General features: G+C 39.2%; 1 protein-coding gene across 1 annotated transcript; it reads left to right on the top strand.

Moving 5' to 3' along the window:
• The first annotated feature begins 4861 nt into the window (after window positions 1–4861).
• Window positions 4862–17853, top strand: LOC101597043 (disintegrin and metalloproteinase domain-containing protein 25-like). Its single transcript, XM_004666395.3, has 2 exons — window positions 4862–6856; window positions 17569–17853. The coding sequence occupies exons 1-2, from the start codon at window positions 4862–4864 to the stop codon at window positions 17851–17853; spliced, it is 2280 nt and encodes a 759-aa protein (XP_004666452.3).
• Window positions 17854–19407: the final 1554 nt, after the last annotated feature.

Below are 19407 nucleotides of genomic sequence, written 5' to 3'. Positions count from 1 at the left end.
TTCCACAACCCATTCATTATTTAGTAACATTTTTTTCTGTCTCCAGGGTTTGCTATAATTTCTATTGTTTCTTTTACTGTTAATTTTCAGCTTTAATGTTTTGAGGTTGTATATGACACTGGAAATTACATCAATTTTCTGGAATTTATGGAGACATATTTTATGCCCTAATATATGATCCATCTGGGAGAAGGTTCCCTGGACTGCTAGGAAGAATACCTATTCTATAAAATTCAAGTGAAATGTTATGTAGATTTCTGTTAGATCTAGTTGATCTATGGTGTTGTTAAGATCTATTATTTCCCTGTTGATATTCTGCTTGGATGATATACCTTTTGATGGAAGTAGGGTATTGAAGTCCCCTACTAAAATAGTATTGGGATTTGTTTCTGCTTTGTTGTTGAATATGTTGTGCATTATTAAATGTGTTGCACCTGTGTTTAGTGCATATAGATTTATGATTGTGATGTACTCTTGTTGGATTGTTTGTTTGTTGAGTAAACAGTGGCTTTCCCTGTCCTTTTTAACTAATTTTGGTATGAAATCTATTTTGTCAGAAATAATATAGCCCCACACACCACTTGTTTCTTATTTTCATTTATTTGGAAAATCATTTTCATCTTTTCATCTTGAGGAAGAGTCTATCCTTACAGGTAAGGTGGTTTTCTTGAAGACAGAAGATGTAAAAGTCCATTTTTCTGACCTATACTTTCAACTTGTATCTTTTGATGGCTGAGTTAACACCATTAATATGTAAGGTTATAAATGGGAGGTTTGGTTTAATGCCTGCCATGTTGGATGCTTTATGGGATTTGGTACTTCTGTGGGCTTTGTATATTTCAATGCCTGCTCTAGTTTTGGTTTGTGTATTCTTCCTCTTGTAGGCTCTTGAGGTTGTTTGTTGGCTTTTCTGAATGGAGTATTCTCTGAAATATTTGTTCTCCATAGATTTGGTTTTGTGTTCATATAATCATAGAGCTGGATTTTGTCATGGAAACTTTTCCTTTCATAATATGTTATCAAAGATACCGTCATTGGGTTCAGTAGTTTGGGTTGGAAGCCATAGCTTTGGGGATTTTTAAAGACTTTCAAGTGGTCCATTCCAATGCTTCTGGCTTTCAAGTATTCTAATGAAAAAAATATGAGCTAGTTCTAATGGAATTGCCTTTGAAAGAAATCAGTTGTTTCTTTCTTGCTGCTTGTAGCACTCTCACTTTATTTATGTTTAAAGATTTAAATATGATGTGCCTTGTATGGTTAATTCTTTAGTCTAGTCTCTTTGGTGTTCTGTAAACTACTTTTATTTGGATGGCTCTCACTTTTGACAGGATGGGAATGTTTTCTTCAGTAATTTTATTGAATATGGTACCTGTGACACAGGAATGGATCTCTTCCCTTTCTGATATACCTATGATATAAATGCTTCTTCACTTTATGTATCCCACAGTTGCCTCATATCTTGTCATATGATTTTTTTTTAATTATCAAAGTTTTTAAACTCCTAAACATTATTTTGTTTTCTATTAAAGATCTGAGGTTCAATCCTCCACATCATTAACTCTGTTGGTTAGGATTTCTAGAGAGGCTGTTACAAGCTTTGTTTGATTTTTTTTTTTTTTTTGTTTCATTTTTTTGTATTGGGTCCATCCCTTGGTTGAGATCCAATTTCAAATCAGAGTTTGATTTTCTTGATGCTTCTTAAAATTCATTCTTGCATTTAATCTTGTTTTCACTAAGTTTAATTAGCTAGTTATTGACATTTGTTGACTCATCTTTAATTCATGTATCACTCTTTTGAGGTTTTCTGGTTTTCTTCAATTAAGTTAAGCCTAGTAAGGAAAGTTGTGTGCTATAAGAGATGAGTTCATAGCATTGCATTTATGATATTGTTGGGGTTTCTTTGATGATTTGTTTCCAGTTATAGGATTCACTTGGCCAGAGTCACATAGCTTATTCTGTTTTCATGTTGGGTTCTATTTATGTTGTCTCTTCAGAGTTTTTATTTGAGACTTTTGTGTGGAACTAGGCAATCTCTGTTGTTGCTGTTGTAGTTTTGTGTGCATATGTGTGTGAGAGAGCTTGTGTGAATGAGCTAAGGTGTCCCCATCTCTAGGTAAAAGTCTTATTGTAGAGTAGGAAGCAAGAATTTTCCTTTTAGATTATCGGTGAGTGTTCTGTTGTATGCATGAACTGATTCGGAGTAGGATGCTTTTATGTAGACAGATGCACAAATTGTGGAGGTAACAAGTACAAACAGTTCCAAGAGTATGTGGGCCCTAGGGCTGCAGCCACCAGCTTGGTGGTTTGACTACTGCAGCCTTATGTAAGGTCTCCAAGCTTGAAAAGATTTTGGATTTTCCTGTGACTGAGTCCTAAAGATGGATGTAATCAACACTTCCTAACTGACACCAGGCCAGGCCCCAAATAAAAACCAACATGCCTGCACCTCACACACCCTGAGCACACAGGCAACAAGCAAGCTGGAGCCTCACCCTGTCTAGATGTACAGGCCCTAAACACTCCAGTCCTCCCCTGGGGCCCATCCCAGCACAGGGCCTTCACCTGCCCCAGCACAAAGGCCCCAAAAACCTGGTCTGAGTGCACAGGCAGCAAACACATATGCAACTCAGTGACCCTGAGCACACAGAGCCCAAACACAGTAGGACCTCCCCAGGTGCAAGTACATAGGCTCCAAACATGTGGTACGTGTGTAAAGAGCAAAACCATTGCACCATGTTGAATCAGGTACAAGACACAATGCTAATCAATTCGAACCTACTACTGGCTTGTTGCAGTCAAGTTCACACTGGTGGTAAAAATCACCCAACTCAGAGAAGCTTATGTGAAAAATCAAGGTTTATTTTGGCTGACAGGCTCGAGTAGGAAGCTCCATGATGGCAGGGAAAATGATGGCATGAGCAGAGGGTGGACATGCCCCTGACAAACATAAGATGGACAATCACAACAGGACAGTGTGACAAAGGCTGGCATGGGAATCTGGCTATAATACCCATAAGCCTGCCCGCAACAACACACCACCTCCAGGAGGCTTCCATTTCCAATTGACATCAGCTGGGAAACCTAGCATCCAGAACACCTTAATTTATGGGGGCGAACTGAATCAAAACACTCCAATCTGCCCCTGGTCCCAATAAACTCATAACCATATCTTATATAAACTGCAGGCATTCATCCAACTTTAAAACTCCCCATAGTTTTATCAATCCCAATGATATTCAAATATCTGCATAATCCAAGGTCTTTTAATGGGGTCATAATACTAATCCCCCCAAAGAAACCCATAATGGCACAGAATAAACATACACACTACAAAAGATGGCATTGGAAATAGCAAAGAAATATGAAGTCAATACAAGAGTAAAAATAATCAGGCCGAACATCAATCTCTGTAAGCATCATGTCCAACAATTGTGGACAATGACAAATCTCAAGTCTGATAATTCTAACTAGCAACATGTCTCTAGAGGTCCAATTCTATCCCTCCAGCCAGGCTACTCAAAGTCCTGAAAAACTTCATCAGGACCAGCAGCTCTCCTTAGCAGCCATCATGTGGTCCTGGCATCTCCACTGGGTCTCTACTGCAACACATGGCTCATTTTCATGGTCCTCTGGGGTCCCCATGTAGGCATCCAGCAAACCTGCTTTACACTGCCGATGGCCATTTCCAAAACACCTTGTTGCTAACTCAATGACCCTCTCTTCCCTGCATTTCTTGTACTCCACAGCACCAGGTAGAGTGCCAATTTGTCAATTCAGTGGGCAATAGAGCAGACTTTGAAGAATAGGACACTCCTTGAGCATTCAGTCCCTTTCAAAAGAGTCTACATTCTTCCTGTTGCCCCAGTGTAGGTCAACTGGCCCAATCCCAAAGGTTTTAATCTCTCAATTGTGGCTGAATGGTCAACAGATCATTCAAAGAGTTTTTTTTTTTTTTTCCATATCATCTGCATACAACAGTTCATGTCTGTACAAATCAACCCTGCACAATTTTTCAGGACATGGTCATAATAGCAACCTTCTCACACAAACTGCTAGCCCAGTCCAAGACAAGTTCATTCTCACCCTCATAAGCCAAGCCTCACCATCCATAGTACTTATTGCATTCAGATCTTTCAACTCTGACCAGAATAGTTAAACATGCTGCACTTATAGCACTGTAAGGAATCTCTTAGGCCAAGCTTTCAAATCCTTCCACATTTCTCTTGAAAATCAACTCCAAAAGTCCAAAGCCACACAGTCAGTTGTCTAGCAGCAACCCCACTCTCAGTAACACTACTGTTGCAGTTAGGTTTGCAGTGCTTGTAGAAATCACCCAACCCAGAGATGCTTGTAGGGATTAAAAAAAAAAAAAGGTATATTTTGGCTGACTGGCTCAAATAGGAGGTTCCATGATGTCAGGGAGAAAGCTGGCATGAGTAGAAGGTGGAAATCACCCCCGGGCAACATAAGGTGAAGATAGCAGCACGAGAGTGCGCCAAACAGTAGCATGGGGAAACTGGGTATAACACCATTAAGCCTGCTCCCAACAATGCACCGCCTCCAGGACGCTTCGATTTCCAATTTCCATCGGCGGTGGCATCTAGCATCCCGAACCCCTAAGTTTATGGGGACACCTGAAACAAGCCACCACATGGCTTTTACTATGCTATCCCTACCTAATCATGCAATGCCCATACCTGTGTGACCAGTACCGTTTTTCCTATTTCTTCAGTCCTGCTGCTCTGATGGATGGAAGCTGCCAGAAGACAGATCACTGAGTGTCAGCGCTGCGTGCTACCAGGCCAGAGGGAAGACACAGGCAGCAAGGACTCCTGCCTTTCTTTGGCTTACTCTGCAGGACATGGTCTGTGCGGATAAGGCCCTGCTGCATGTGAGAATTTCAAGGGTGCAGCTATGGCTGGGGGTTTGCCTCGCCCTTTCTGCATATCCCCTGAGTGGGCATGCTCAGCCCCACACACATCCAGAAGTGGTGATACCATTGAGGGTCTCTGGCACTAGTGGAGACATAAGGTCTCCAACCTGGTTGTCCTATAGTATGAGATTTGGGGGCCAGAGACACATTGTCCACCTGAAGGCCAAGCGGGTGCTGGTATCCAGTCAGTTTTCTGTGTTTACCTACACTAAGCAGGGTGCTCTTCAAGAAGAGCAGCCTTTCATCCCAAAGGACTGCTACTACCATGGGTATGTGGAAGGGGACCCAGAGTCCATGGTTGCTGTCAACACCTGCCTGGGGGGCTTTCAAGGAACAATACAGATAAATAACACCAGTTATGAAATCAAACCCAAGAACCTTTCTTCCACATTTGAACATGTGATTTATAACTTGGACAGCAATGATACCCAGCTGTCCCAGATGGGATGTGGATTAACGGAAGAAGAAATAGCACGACAAATGAAGATTCAAGATAGCGACGACTCTATACTGATGCAAAGTAGCTATGAGGGCTGGTGGACCCATCAAACATTCATTAAAGTTGCAACGGTTGTAGATTATAATCATTATGTATATAGAAAACGTAACGTCACAGCAGTGCATGTAGACCTTCTTACAATTGTAAATCTCATTAATGGATATTATGAGTCTCTGGATACAGAGGTGTTCCTTGTTGGATTTGAGCTTTGGAATGAAAAAAATCTAATTAACGTAAAAGGAAAAATGAATGATGTCATGACAATATTTTGCATTTGGAAGGCAAATATTGCTCTTCGCCTTCCTCATGATAGCATGCAATTTATTGTAAGACAGGATTACGGAAGACTTATTGGTTTAGGGTATGTGAAAACGATATGTAGTAACAAATATAATTGTGGAATAAATAGCTTTGATAGCAATGACATGATTCGCATTGGATACATTGTGACACATGAGCTGGGCCATAACTTGGGTATGTATCATGATAATGGAACATGTACTTGTGGTTCAAATGAGTGTATCATGGCAAAAAGAATAACTACTTCCAAAAGATTCAGCAACTGTAGTTATAAGGAGGCATTTAACACTCTTCTGACACGTGCCTGTATACGCAATATAAAAAAAACAGAGAACATCATCAAACTGAAACAACAGGTCTGTGGGAATGGTGTGGTTGAAGGTGGAGAATTATGTGACTGTGGATCCACGGTATCTTGTATGAAAGATCCCTGTTGCATGACAGATTGCACTCTAAAAAATGGTTCTGATTGTGCCGTGGGGGGTTGTTGCAAAGACTGCCGCTTCATGCCACCAGGCACACTGTGTAGAGACGTGGCAAATGAGTGTGATCTTCCTGAGTGGTGCAATGGAACTTCACAGGAATGTCCTGATGATGTGTATATGCAAGGAGGAAGCCCTTGCAAGGACAATAACTACTGCTATGAAAAGAAGTGTCATAATCGTGAGGAACAGTGTCACCAAATTTTTGGCAACCAATCCAGAAGTGCAGAACAGAGCTGCTACAAAGAAGTGAACAGCCGAGGTGACCGTTTTGGCAACTGTGGTATGACAAGGGACACTTACAGAAGATGTCGTTCCTCACATGCCCTTTGTGGCCGAATTCAGTGTGAGAATGTGACAGAGATTCCTGATATGAGAGGTCATACCACTGTGCATTTTCATAAAGTCAATAGCATCACTTGCTGGGGTATTGACTACCACTGGGGGCTGAAAACACCTGATGATGGTAATGTGGAAGACGGCAATGCCTGTGGTGTGAAACATATGTGCTTGCGCAGGAGGTGTGTTCCTGTGAAACTTTTGCAACGAGATTGCCATTCTAAAACCTGCAATAAGAGAGGAGTCTGCAACAATAAAGATCACTGCCATTGTGATGTTGGATGGAACCCACCACAGTGCCTGGTAAGTGGTGATGGAGGAAGTGTTGACAGTGGCCCAGCTCCACCAAGAAAAACAGTTCGAAAGAAAAGATGGAGTTGGCTCTTACTACTTTTATTGATTCCACTTTGGATTTTGTTATGCTGTTTATTAATTTGGCTATGGAGAAGGAAAAAGTCATCAGATGAAGAGAAAACAGAGAAAGATCATGATCCACATAAGAAAAAATAGCTCAAAGTTAACCAGTTATTAAAAACAGAGCAGCTCCCTGTTTAATCTTCAGCTGGCCCTTAAAATGAAGACATTCCAACTTCAAAAACAAAACCCAATCCCATGAGTGTTTCCTTTCCAGTGTCGTGACAGTAAAAATACACTTCCCGTTTTCAGAACAACCATAAAAAACTCCCAGAGATCCATGTGGTTTCAGAATCTCTCTCTCAATCTCTCCCTCTCTCCCTCTCTCTCTCTCTCTCTCTCTCTCTCTCTCTCTCTCTCACACACACACACACACATATAAACAAGTAAATAAAAATAAATTGCTCGACATTCAGGATTTTCATTATTTAAAAGCAATATTTGGTTTAATGTTCATATAATTTGTCTCGGTATCCCACAGCAAAGTCCAATGCATTGATCTGCTGGTGTGACTTTATGTACATGTATATATACATATGTACATGCATATATGTGTCATGTGTGTGTAGCATGTCTGTGCTTCTGTGAAGTGTGTGTGTGTGCATGTTTATACATACATGTGTACATGCTGTGTATGCGTTTTTGGGTGTATGTATGTGGTGTGTATGTTTGGGTTCTTTGTGTCTAGGTGCCCACTGTGTGCATTTGTGTGTGTGTCTGTGTCTGTTTGTGGTATGTATGTATGTGCTGTGTGTGTGCGCGAGCGTGCGGGTTTGGCATGTATGTTGTCCTTATGTCTATCAGTTCCACACCACCTTCTTGTTTTCATTATGCTTTGTTACAGTGGGAAAGGGAAAGTATACAACCATTTCCTCAGTGCCAAGCCTCCCCAAGGAAACACGCCCTTCTCAGAAGGCACAGGAGACTGAACACCTGGGGCCCTCTTGATTGACATTCCTCTGGGTGGGGTCTCAGTGGCAGTTCTTACATGGATGGCAGCAGCAGCTTTAAGTCTCACAAGATTGCCATGTAGACCATGTAGATGATCCCAGAGCAAAGGCATTGCCAGCCCTACGACATCCAGCACAACTACAAACAGCCTAGAACACAATGTTGTGTCCTAGGACTTTGAGCCTTACACCAAATTCCAAAGGTTCTACCACCAACTAAATATACCCACTCTTCAAGGTTTAGTTGTTCAACTCTTGGAACAAATTCCAAGGCTCTGTGTCCTACTGCCTCCAATCTCTTCCCTTTGATTTCAAGTCCCAGATCTGCACATATCACCTCGAAACTTTGGGTTATCTCTGGGTTATTGTCTTTCAGGCAGTAAACTCTCATGGCTACAGGACTTATGTACAGTATAAAATAATGACAAAGTCAGACCTCACAATTTCCCCTAAGCAGCTTTAAGCATTTTTTAACCTTAGGTGGAATTTCTTTAACAATCTGAAAGCCAAAATAAAATCCCAAAACAGGGCTCCAGAGTCTGAGGACATGTTTTTATATCTACTACTGCACAGAAAAGCCAGCACAATAGTGGGTGAGTTTCTGCACTGCTCCTACATTGAGAAGGGATGAGGGAGACAGAGGAATCCTCAAAGTTCACAGTGTGTGCAGCAGGGAACAACAAAAGGACCCAGCCTTAAAGTATAAGATGAGGACTAACTTTAGGGAATGTTCTTTTACCGCAAAACACTTGATACATGCCTGTGTGTTAACAAACAGACACACACACTCACACTCTAGCCAAATAATAAATAATAGTAATAATAGCACTGGTCACTAAAATCACATTCAACATTGCATCTAATACAGGTTCATAAAGATACTTTGAGTTCTTTATTTTATTCCTGACAGACAGAAAGAGAGAAAGAGGCAGAGTAAGAGACAGAATGGGTGCACCAGGACGTTTTCAGCCACTGTGAATAAATTGTAGATACACCCCCCTTGTGTGTCACTGCAAGCTTGGGTCACTTTGTATTTGGCTACTGGGGACCTGGAGACTCAAACATACATTCTTAGGCGTCACAAGCAAGCACCTTAACGTCTAAGCCATTTATTCAGCCCTGTTTTGAATTCCTTATTGTTTACAATAAATATTAACAAATTTGTCATTTGAAAATAAAAGATAAAAAGGCCAAGTGGTATTTAAAAAACCACATTTTTATGTTCTTGCTTCCTTTTTTCCTTCCTTTTTTCCTTCCTTCCTTCCTACTATGGTGGGTTGAATAGAATAGATGACCCCCTATATGTTCAGTTCTTTTTTTTTTAATTTTTTTGGTTTATTTTTATTTACTTATTTGAGAGCGACAGACAGAGAAAGAGGCAGAGAGAGAGAGAGAGAGAGAGAGAGAGAGAGAGAGAGAGAGTGAGAGAATGGGCACGCCAGGGCCTCCAGCCACTGCAGACGAATTCCAGATGTGTGTGCCCCCTTGTGCATCTGGCTAACGTGGGACCTGGGGAATGGAGCCTCGAACAGGGGTCCTTACGCTTCACAGTCAAGCGCTTAACCGCTAAGCCATCTCTCCAGCCCATATATTCAGTTCTTTATTACTTGTAGTTTTCACCTTGCAGCCACCTGTCTGGAGTGTATCTTAAGTTGTGGTGGTTGGTTTCAGATTTCATTCTAAAGATATGCAAAGTGTGCCTAGCTGGAGTTCCTGAAGTGTGCTGTGTGGCTTTTGACCTGTTAGGCTTGTGCTTCTCTCTCTGCTTGGAAGGCAGGCCAGCTTCTTCTACCATTATGAAACTTCCCCTGGATCTATAAGCTTCAACAAATATCCCTTCCTCGATAACTATTCATGGTCTGGAAGTTCATCTCAGTGAACTAGAAGATGTCTGCTGCACCTTCCTTCCTTGCTTTTTTGCTTCCTTGCTTTCTTTCTTCTTTAGGTACAGTTTTGCTCTAGCCCAGGCAGACCTGGAATTCCTATGTATTCTCAGGGTGGCTTTGAACTCATGATGATACTCCTATCTCTGCTTTCCAAGTGTTGGGACTAAGGCATGTGCCACCATGCCTAGCAATTTCTTTATTTTTAAATTTATTTTTTTAAATAATTTTTGCTTGTTTTAATTTATTAATTTATAGCAACAGACAGAAATTGACAGAGAGAGGGAGAGAGAGATTGAGAATGGGCATGGCAAGCCCTTCAGCCATTGCAAACAAACACCAGATAAAAAAGCCACCTTGTGCATCTGGCTTAGTTGGGTCCTGGGGAATCGAGCTTTGATCTAATCAGGACTGAGCAAAATGTATGTATGTATGTATTGTTTTCTTTTTTTTAATTTATTTTTGTTTATTTTTATTTATTTATTTGACAGTGACAGACAGAAAGAGGAAGAGGCAGAGAGACAGAGAGAGAAAGAGAGAGAGAGAGAGAGAGAGAGAGAGAGAAGAGAGAGAGAGAGAGAGAGAGAGAGAGAGAGAGAGAGAGAGAGAGAGAGAGAGAATGGGCGTGCCAGGGCCTCCAGCTACTGAAAACGAACTCCAGACGCGTGGGCCCCCTTGTGCATCTGGCTAACATGATTCCTGGAGAATCAAGCCTCTAACCTAAGTCCTTAGGCTTCATAGGTAAGCGCTTAACTGCTAAGCCATCTCTCCAGCCCTGTATTCTGTTTTCTTTATCCACCCCTTTGTTTGTGGATACCTAGGTTGGTCCCATAACTTTATTCTTATAAATACTGCCTCAACCAACATTGATGTGCAAATATAATTCTGACCTGTTTACTTGGAGTCTTTTGGATAAACACCCAGGAGTGGTATAGCTGAGTCATATGACTCAGTGTTTCAAGGACAATCCATTCTGATTTTCATAGTGACTGCATGAGTTTACATTCCCCCCAGTAGAGTATATTTTGTTCCTTGTGTTCCCATAACAGGCAACATTTGTATGTTTGTTAAAAAAAAAAAAAACAGATAAGATGACCATTCTGACAAGGATGAGGTAGAATCTCAATATAGCTTTGTCTTGTCTTATGTCTTATGGTGCATGTGATTGAACATTTTTCATATGTGGAGTGGTCAGGTTTCATCTTTTCTGAGTGAAATGAATAAACCACTTCAATTTCCCATTGAAGTTTTTAGGGTACTTAAAGATAGGATAGTATAATCTACAAAGAGATAATTTGAATTTTTCCTAAGGTAGGCACCCCAGTTTTTTTCCTATTTTTAATTTAAAATGCTTTGTAGTTTTCTTAGTTTGGTATGAATTTTGCTATAAATTTGATTATATAGCCTCTTGTTATGATAAATTTTACAGTGTTTGAAATTGTCTTTCATAATTAAGAATATATCATCTACGTTCTTCATGATTTTTAATTCTCTGTTGAGAAATCTGCTATTATTTTAATCGGTCTGCCTTTATTAGTGACTTGGTGTTTTTCTTGCAGTTTTCTATATATTTTATTGTTCTGCATATTTAATGTTTGACTGGAACATAATATGAAGATTTTCTTCTCTGATCTTATTTGTTTGGTCTTTTTTAAATCTTTCTATATTTTGATGAGCATCACTTGCCCTGGACTTGGGAAATTTCTGCTAAAGATTTTAATGACTGTTTTTCAGTGTCTCTAGCATAAAATACTTCTGCTTCAACTTTGTTCATTATTTGTGGTTTTGGTCCTTTCATGTGTTCCATAAATTCCAAATGCTGTTTTTGCTGTTTTCCTATCTTTTTTATTTATTTATGTTGATCTCTATGTGAGTTTACCAAATCTTCTATCCTTTCTTCATCCTATCATGCCCTTCCCTCTCCTTGACATGTTGTACTTATAAAGCTTATCACAGAAATTTTAACTGACTTAAAAAAGTATTCATTTTTAGTGTGTAGTCCACTAGATGCTTGCTGGGTATGTAAGGTATCTTGAATAGATTCAAGTTAGGTGCTGTAGATAAGTGAGACTATGTGGTGATTTTTGGGTGTGTGTGTGTGTGTGTGTGGTTGGGTAAGTTCACTGAAAATGTTCTGTTCCAAGTTCAACTATTTTTCCTCAAATTTCATTGTGTCATTTTTTCTTACTGCTGTATAGAATTCAATTGTGTAGATATACCACATCTTAGTTTTCCAATCTTGTAGTGATGGACATCTGGGTTGATTCCAGCTTTTAGCTATTATGAATTGAGCTGCTACAAACATGGTTGAGCAAATCTCTCTGGTCTGTAATTTGAAGGTTTTAGTGTAAATGCCCAGTAAGGGAATCACTGGGTCTGCTGGTATCTCTATAGTCAGCTTTTTCAAGAGTCACCATATTGCTTTCCAAAGTGGTTGTACAATCCTACATATCCACCAACAGTGGATGAGTGTTCCTAATTCTCCACATCCTCGCCAGCATTTATTTTCATTTCCTTTTTTTGATGTTTGCTATCCTTATTGGGGTAAGGTAGAATCTCATAGTTGTTTTAATTTGCAGTTCTCTGATGATTAGGGATGATGAACATTTTCTTAAGTGTGTGTTTTCCATTTGTATTTATTCCTCTGTGAATTGCCTGTTCAGCTCTTTGCCCCATTTTGTGAGTGGGGTGTTTGACTTCTTACTGTTTGGATTTTTGAGTATTTATAGATTCTAGAGATTAGAACTTTATCAGAAGGATAACCTGCAAATATTTTCTTCCATTCTGTGGGTAATGTATTGGCTTTGCTTATTGTAGGCTTGTTTGTAAAGAAACTCTTCAGCTTCATGTAATCCCATTGGTTGAGTGACCTTTTAACATCATGAGCTACTGGGGTTTTGTTCAGGAAGTCTTTTCCCATTCCCATATCATAGAAGGTACTTCCTAAATTTTCTTCCAGTAGTATTCAAGTTTCTGGTCTTATATTGAGGTTTTTGATCCATTTGGACTTGAGTGTAGTGCATGGTGAAATGCTTGGACTAGGCACTAGGTTGGATGGGAAGGGAGGGAAAGGCATCGATGGGGTGGGAAACACAAATCTAGACCCAAATGGCAATGGTACAACAAAATTCTACTTCCTAAAAGGCAGACCAAATGGCTGAACCTGCACCAGGCCCTTACACTGAACACCTGAACTACAAGACACAGGAGAGGGTATGATGAAGACTTACCTTAATCTTTTACATCTTCCCTCTCTCCCTCTCCTTCTCCCTCTCTCTCTTCGTCCTAACTCTTGTATATTAGTTATATTTTTCCTCCTTCTCTTAGTGGGCACTGACCTGTAACTTCTAGTACCAGCATGTGGCTATCATCTACATTGAGATTTTGATCAGAGAGACCTACAAGTTTTCTGTCAGAGTACTTGATGACCCACCAAAGGTTAGTGGTAAGACCCTACTGCTGAAGACACCTTATGTGCTTGACATGTAAAATGGAAAGGCATGGCTGGAAGTTGGAAGAGAGTCAGTCCCCAGACAGTCAGTGCATCTAGTTCCAGAAGGTGCTACATGGGCGACTGGGGGAAAATGACCAATATCTGTCCAAGCAACTCATGATCTAACCTACTTATCAGCAAATAACCTGTTGTGATGCCCACACAAGTGCAATAGTGGCATATAGCCATGGCAGGGAACCAACTGCTCTTGATTTGGCTAACTGATTCCCTCAGTGGTATGGGACCCATAGCTGGAGCTGGGAAACAAGTCAGAACCATATCCAAACATAAGCTCACTCTCTAGTATCAAGCAACCAACAATCATGGGCTACAAGAGGGTCTACACCTATTAAATTCTCTATAAAAAAAAGTGTTATCTCATTTGTCCTGGTGCTAACCTACTCTCTGTTGGAGAATCTCCTTCTCTTTTCCAGATAGATGTAGATCCTAAGGAGAAAGCCACCCCATCAGACCTCAATAGGGCCCCGGCTGAAATTAAGAAAAATTGGCAAAACAAGCAAGAGTGCTGTTTTCCTGATGAACTGGATACCAACACAAGGGGGAAAGAGATCAACACAAAGAAAAATCAACTCCTACCAAATCAGAGAGCCAGAACCCCAGAGCCCCCCAATACCTCATCACTGAAGCAGACCAAAAATGAACCCAACATGGCTCAGGGAAATTTTGTGAAGAGGGGACAGAAAGAATGTCAGAGCCACATGTTGGGTTAGGATATGCAGAGGAATTTATCTTACCCACAACTGTGGGCAAACTCTGCAATGCATGACCTATATACCTCAACAAACAGGGGGCAAGGGGAAGGGGTAGGTCATGAATGAGCCTAATAATGGTACCAAAGTGACTGTATTTACTAAATAAAAAAACTATTTAATTAAATAAAAAAAATTTAAAAGGTATTCATTTACAGTGTTTCAATTTGGTTGTAGTATTTACCATACTGAGTTTCATCGTAGTACTCTAAATGGACTTTCTCATTATATTCACCTGCTTGCTATGTTCTTTTGGAGTTATAAAACTGGCTTAATTTGCCCAAAATGAGTGTTTTTTCAGTGTCTGTCCTTCCTCTACTGCTGCTGCTCTCCCTTCCTTACTCTTTTTCTTTTCTTTTTTTTTTTTTCTCTTTAAAATGTCAATGTCTAAGACCAGTTTCTGTAGCTCTCATAATCAATGGTCACTATTATTGTGGGGAGAGGCACACTACACTGCTATAACCACTCTGGAACAGACTCTGTATTTTTCTTTTTGGCTCTTTATAGTTTTTAAAAAACTATTTTCCTTTGTCATTAGATCAGAGATGTGAGGCTGTTATCCTCTTCTGATAGCTGTTATCAAGCCTTATTTGTTTGATTACTTGGAGATTCTAGCAGACATTGTTGTGGTTCTTCCATAATAAATTTTAGTAAATATTTCTATTATCAGTCATTGAATGCTTGGCAGAGATGGGATATAGAAAATTAAATGAAAAAAAGTTTGAAATGAGTACAGAGTAGATAGAATAGCAAGCCGTAGAGAGTCAGAGATGAGAAACTTAGAATCTCTAAGGATCAGCCCATGTTACAGGGCCAAAGGTGAGAAACTTAGAAACATTAAGTTCTGCATGGATACAGCTTGACTTCAGCCCAAGCTAGAGGGCCAGAGATAAGCAAGTTAGAACCACTGAAGGTCTATATACATATAACTTGACTTCAACCCATGTGGAGGGTTAGAGATGAGATTCTTAGAACCACTGAAGTTCTTTATGGATACAACTTGACTTCAGCTTTTAGACTAAGTTATGGACAGTGCCCCTAAATGAGTAGGCATTAGCTCTTTGTCTTCAAAAACATACTGTTCTTCTTTCTAGAAATTATCTCTTACCCTCTGCCCTTACCTCATATACATTTTCTTCAGAAAACTTGCCATGATCATTCCTACAATATCATTTCCTTATTCTGTTATACTGATTTACTCTTATATTAGTGATTTAAATGATTTATTCTAATTTCTCCTGAGTCATATTTTTATAAAGTGTTTCTGGAGTATCAACTTTGTCTTCTGTGGTAGACACTGCAATTGGAAGAGCTTTCTGTTACAGTGCAGCAATGTAATAAAATGACCTGTCAGTTTCTATATACTGTAATTTTTAAAAATATTTTATTTTTATTTATTTATTTATGTGACAGAGAATGAGTGAGAGAGAAAGAGAGAATGGGCACACCAGGACCTTCAGCCACTGCAAACGAACTCTAAATATGAGCCCCCTAGTGCATCTGCCTAACATGGGTCCTACAGAATCAAATCTGGGTCCTTTGGCCTTAACTGCTAAGCCATCTCTCTAGCAACTGTCACATTTTTTGTTCTATAAGAATAGTCTTTATACTTACTTTGGTTTGTGACTACTGTTGTATCAATAATTATTTTATAACTTAAGAACCTCTTTAAGAGTTTCTTCCATATTCTATTCTAGTAGGAATACTTACCAATTTCCTTAAAAAAAACATTACTCATATATGTTTGGAGAACTATTTCTATGTTTTCATTTATTCCTACTTAAGAAAATGAAGGATTAAGTAGTTATTAGTAGTGTATCTTAAATTTGAGACAAACTTGCATGCAAAAATGTGATTGCAACCCAATAGGAGCTCAAATCAAGTTTACTGAAAGAATTAACCAAACAAAACATGTTATTAGTAGTTACATTCCCAAATTCTTTTAATCACTGGGACAAAAACCTGAGAATAATGAGGGAAGGATGATTTATTTAGACTTAGGTTTCCATTTCCTAGTGACTGGCTAAGGTAGAGCATCATTTTCAGAGGATAAATGTGGAAGCAATTGATTACCCAGTGTAGGCAGGAAGCAGGAACGGTTTACTTTATGAGTGTCTCACTTAGCATGCTAGGTAACTTGAGAAACAAAAAATTATTTTTTTCTGGAGACATTTCCTAATTTAACATTTTACATCTATAGTATACAGAGAAGGTTTTCTTTCTTTCTTTCTTTTTTTTTTTTTTTCATTTGAAGCTAGTTTGGAAAATACTTTTATAATTCCAACAAAAAACTCAGAGCAAACACATAGTTACATGTATTGTTAAGTCCTTGCTGTGGAAATTATAAATCCTGTGGTTTATCCAATAAAATCCTTATAATACACATTTCCATTTCACTCAACTTATTTTCCTTATGTTTCCTTCCTTCAAGTTAAAAAATGTAGAGCAGTTGTTATACTTTGAATGTGATAGTTTAAATTGTCACATAAACTCAGGTGTTTTATTGAAACTGGATTTACAGCTTTAGCCCCTAGCAGGCAGATTACTGCTACAGGGGGAAAATATCACTGAATGCAGATCTGAATTACAGCCCAAAGGTATAGGGAGAGCAGTTTGAGCTCTGAAGAGTTTGTATTTGTTGGTGAAGGTATTTTTCTTGCTATAGTTGTTTCTTTCTGCTTGGATCTATGGAAGTAATCAGCTTCTTGCCCCAATGATGGAATGTTCCCTGGATTCATAAATAGAAATAAATACTTTTCAGCTATAAACTGTGTCTGGTGGAATGTTCATCCCAACAAGGTGAAGCTGAGTGAAACAATAATGGTTGGTCAGACAGGATTCCAAAGCTTCCATCCTCTGTTTGGAACTCCATCATGGAGATGATTGTATAAGTACACATAGGGTAGATCCCTGCTTATTGAATTATATTAACATTTCATTTTCTTAAGCCTATTAGTTTAAAAAAATTGTGTTTTTCATATGTCTCACTTAAGTATCATTCATGCTTAGCACATAGAATGATGACTAGATATGAGTATGTCCATCCTTACCCATCAGGCCTGGGGAAAAGGAAAGGTTCATTAAAACACATTGTAAGCCAGGCATGGTGGCACATGCCTTTAATTCCAGCACTTGGGAGGCAGAGGTAGGAGACTTGCCATGAGTTTGAGACCACCCATGAATTCCAGGTCAGCCTGGGCTAGACCTACCTCAAAAAAAAAATGTACCTGATTAAATTATATTTAATCATCTTAATACCAAAAAAAGATAAAGTAGTGAAACTGAGTAAGCAGGTAGATGAACATGAATAGGCTTAGAGGACATAAAAGTATAAAAACTAATCCCTTATATTGTGTAAAATAAGACCAAAATGAAGGCAATAATTTGTTCTACACTAAAGTAAATAATTAGCCTGATGGTGAGGCCAGGTTTCTACCATTACTTTAAGAAGCATAAGAAGTTAGAATTAGTCTTCTTTTTACTTCTTTTTTACTTTCTCTCTAAGTCTTCTGACATCACTTCTTGGTGTCACCACCCTATGAGCCATCGACCAAGCACCAGCAAGCCCAGGGAAAATCCTGTGTCTGTCTGTATCAGAGTATCCGCAGACTGGGCTTCTGTCATGCTCCCATACCTCAGAATACTCCCTGGTTCTCAGGACAGTATTTCTGCTAAAGCCGAAGTGGCTATAGTGCTCCTTTGTTCTGCAGAAGACTTGACACTGCTGGCTGGTTATTGGATTCCTTCTCCCCCTCCTAGATCTTCTCCCTTCTCTTTGCAACCTGCATGAAGCTTCTCTGTTATGCATTGCCATGTATCATGACCACTCTCCATTTGTTTGCTGACATGGGGATACAAAGGACCACTTTTTGGATTATCTTGCCTTCCAGCATAGTTGCATCATTTTAAAAATCACATTTTGCCGGGCGTGGTGACGCACGCCTTTAATCCCAGCACTCGGGAGGCAGAGGTAGGAGGATTCCCATGAGTTCAAGGCCACCCTGAGACTCCATAGTGAATTCCAGGTCAGCCTGGGCTAGAGAGAGACCCTACCTTGAAAAATCAAAAAAAAAAAACAAAAACAAAACAAACAAAAAAAAATCACGTTTTATTATCATATAGTAAAATGAGCTTAAAAAATAAAATAAAAGTCCTCAGGATACTCTTATCCTCTCCCACACAAGTCCTCCCTAACATGAATTGTTTGTATTTGTGAGCTGTTCTATAGCTTGGTCTTCACTAGAATTTCATATAAATGGGATCACACACACAGTATTTAACCATCTGAGTCCGACTTCTGTTGCATTTTGCATTTGACTTACACCCATGATATTGATACGCCAATAGTTTGTTTCTACTTGAAGTTAAATAGTATTTCAATGTGTAGCTGAGTACAGCTTATTTTTTCATTTATAATTAAGGATATTTGGGTTTTCATTTTGTGGAAATGACCTATAAGACTATTGTAAAAATTCATGTATAGATACTCTTTCAGAACATTGATTATTTTATATGAGCAAGTATCTCAGAGAAGAATTTATGGATAAGATGATAAGAATATATTTAATTTTATTACAAACTTCTATACTAGGTTCTATAGGGAACATACCAGATTTTATTTCCATGAGCAATATTTCAAAGCTCAGTTTCTCCCATTATACACCCAGGTTGTATTGTCACAAAGCTTGTTTTGTTTTTATTCATTCCAATAGATGTGAATCAAGTATTTTACAGCGTGTTTATTCTCTCCTGTCCATAACTTTGTAAGTCTGTCTGGTAATTAGGAACCACTCCATAGATTGAAGCATCACACCTAATTTATATATATATATGACAAGTAGGAGCTAGAAGCATTGCTCAGAATTAAAACACTTACTTAGCATGTGTATGTCTCTGGAATACAACCCTGTCACCACAAGGAGAGAAGAAGAGGAAGAGTGGGAGAAAAGAGAAAGAGAGAAAGATGAGAAGTGAAAGGTAGAAAGAAGGAGAGAGAAAGGGAAAGGAATAGAGGAATTGTGTGGAAGGGGGAAGAGAGGAGAGGAGAATGTATAGATGGAGTCTAACCATATGTTTCAGATACAGTTTGTGATTATAGAATGTAATGATGAAGTTCACATTATAATTGTTCAACATTTAAGAAATTGAAAATTCATGTAACAAATCCATGGATAATGAAGGCTTTAGGACGTTTGGGAATACACGCCATGTTCACGTGCATGTAATGTAGAAACCTATCGGTAACTTGACAGGAATGTAAAAGAATAATTTCCCGGTGTGAGGACTTTCCTGGAACCAAGTTGAGGTTTAAGCGTAACCTGCCTAATGACCTCTCCAAGCCTGA

Source organism: Jaculus jaculus, chromosome 1, assembly GCF_020740685.1.
Source record: "Jaculus jaculus isolate mJacJac1 chromosome 1, mJacJac1.mat.Y.cur, whole genome shotgun sequence".
Taxonomy (NCBI): Eukaryota; Metazoa; Chordata; class Mammalia; order Rodentia; family Dipodidae; genus Jaculus; species Jaculus jaculus.
This window is presented reverse-complemented; position numbering and strand designations above follow the sequence as displayed.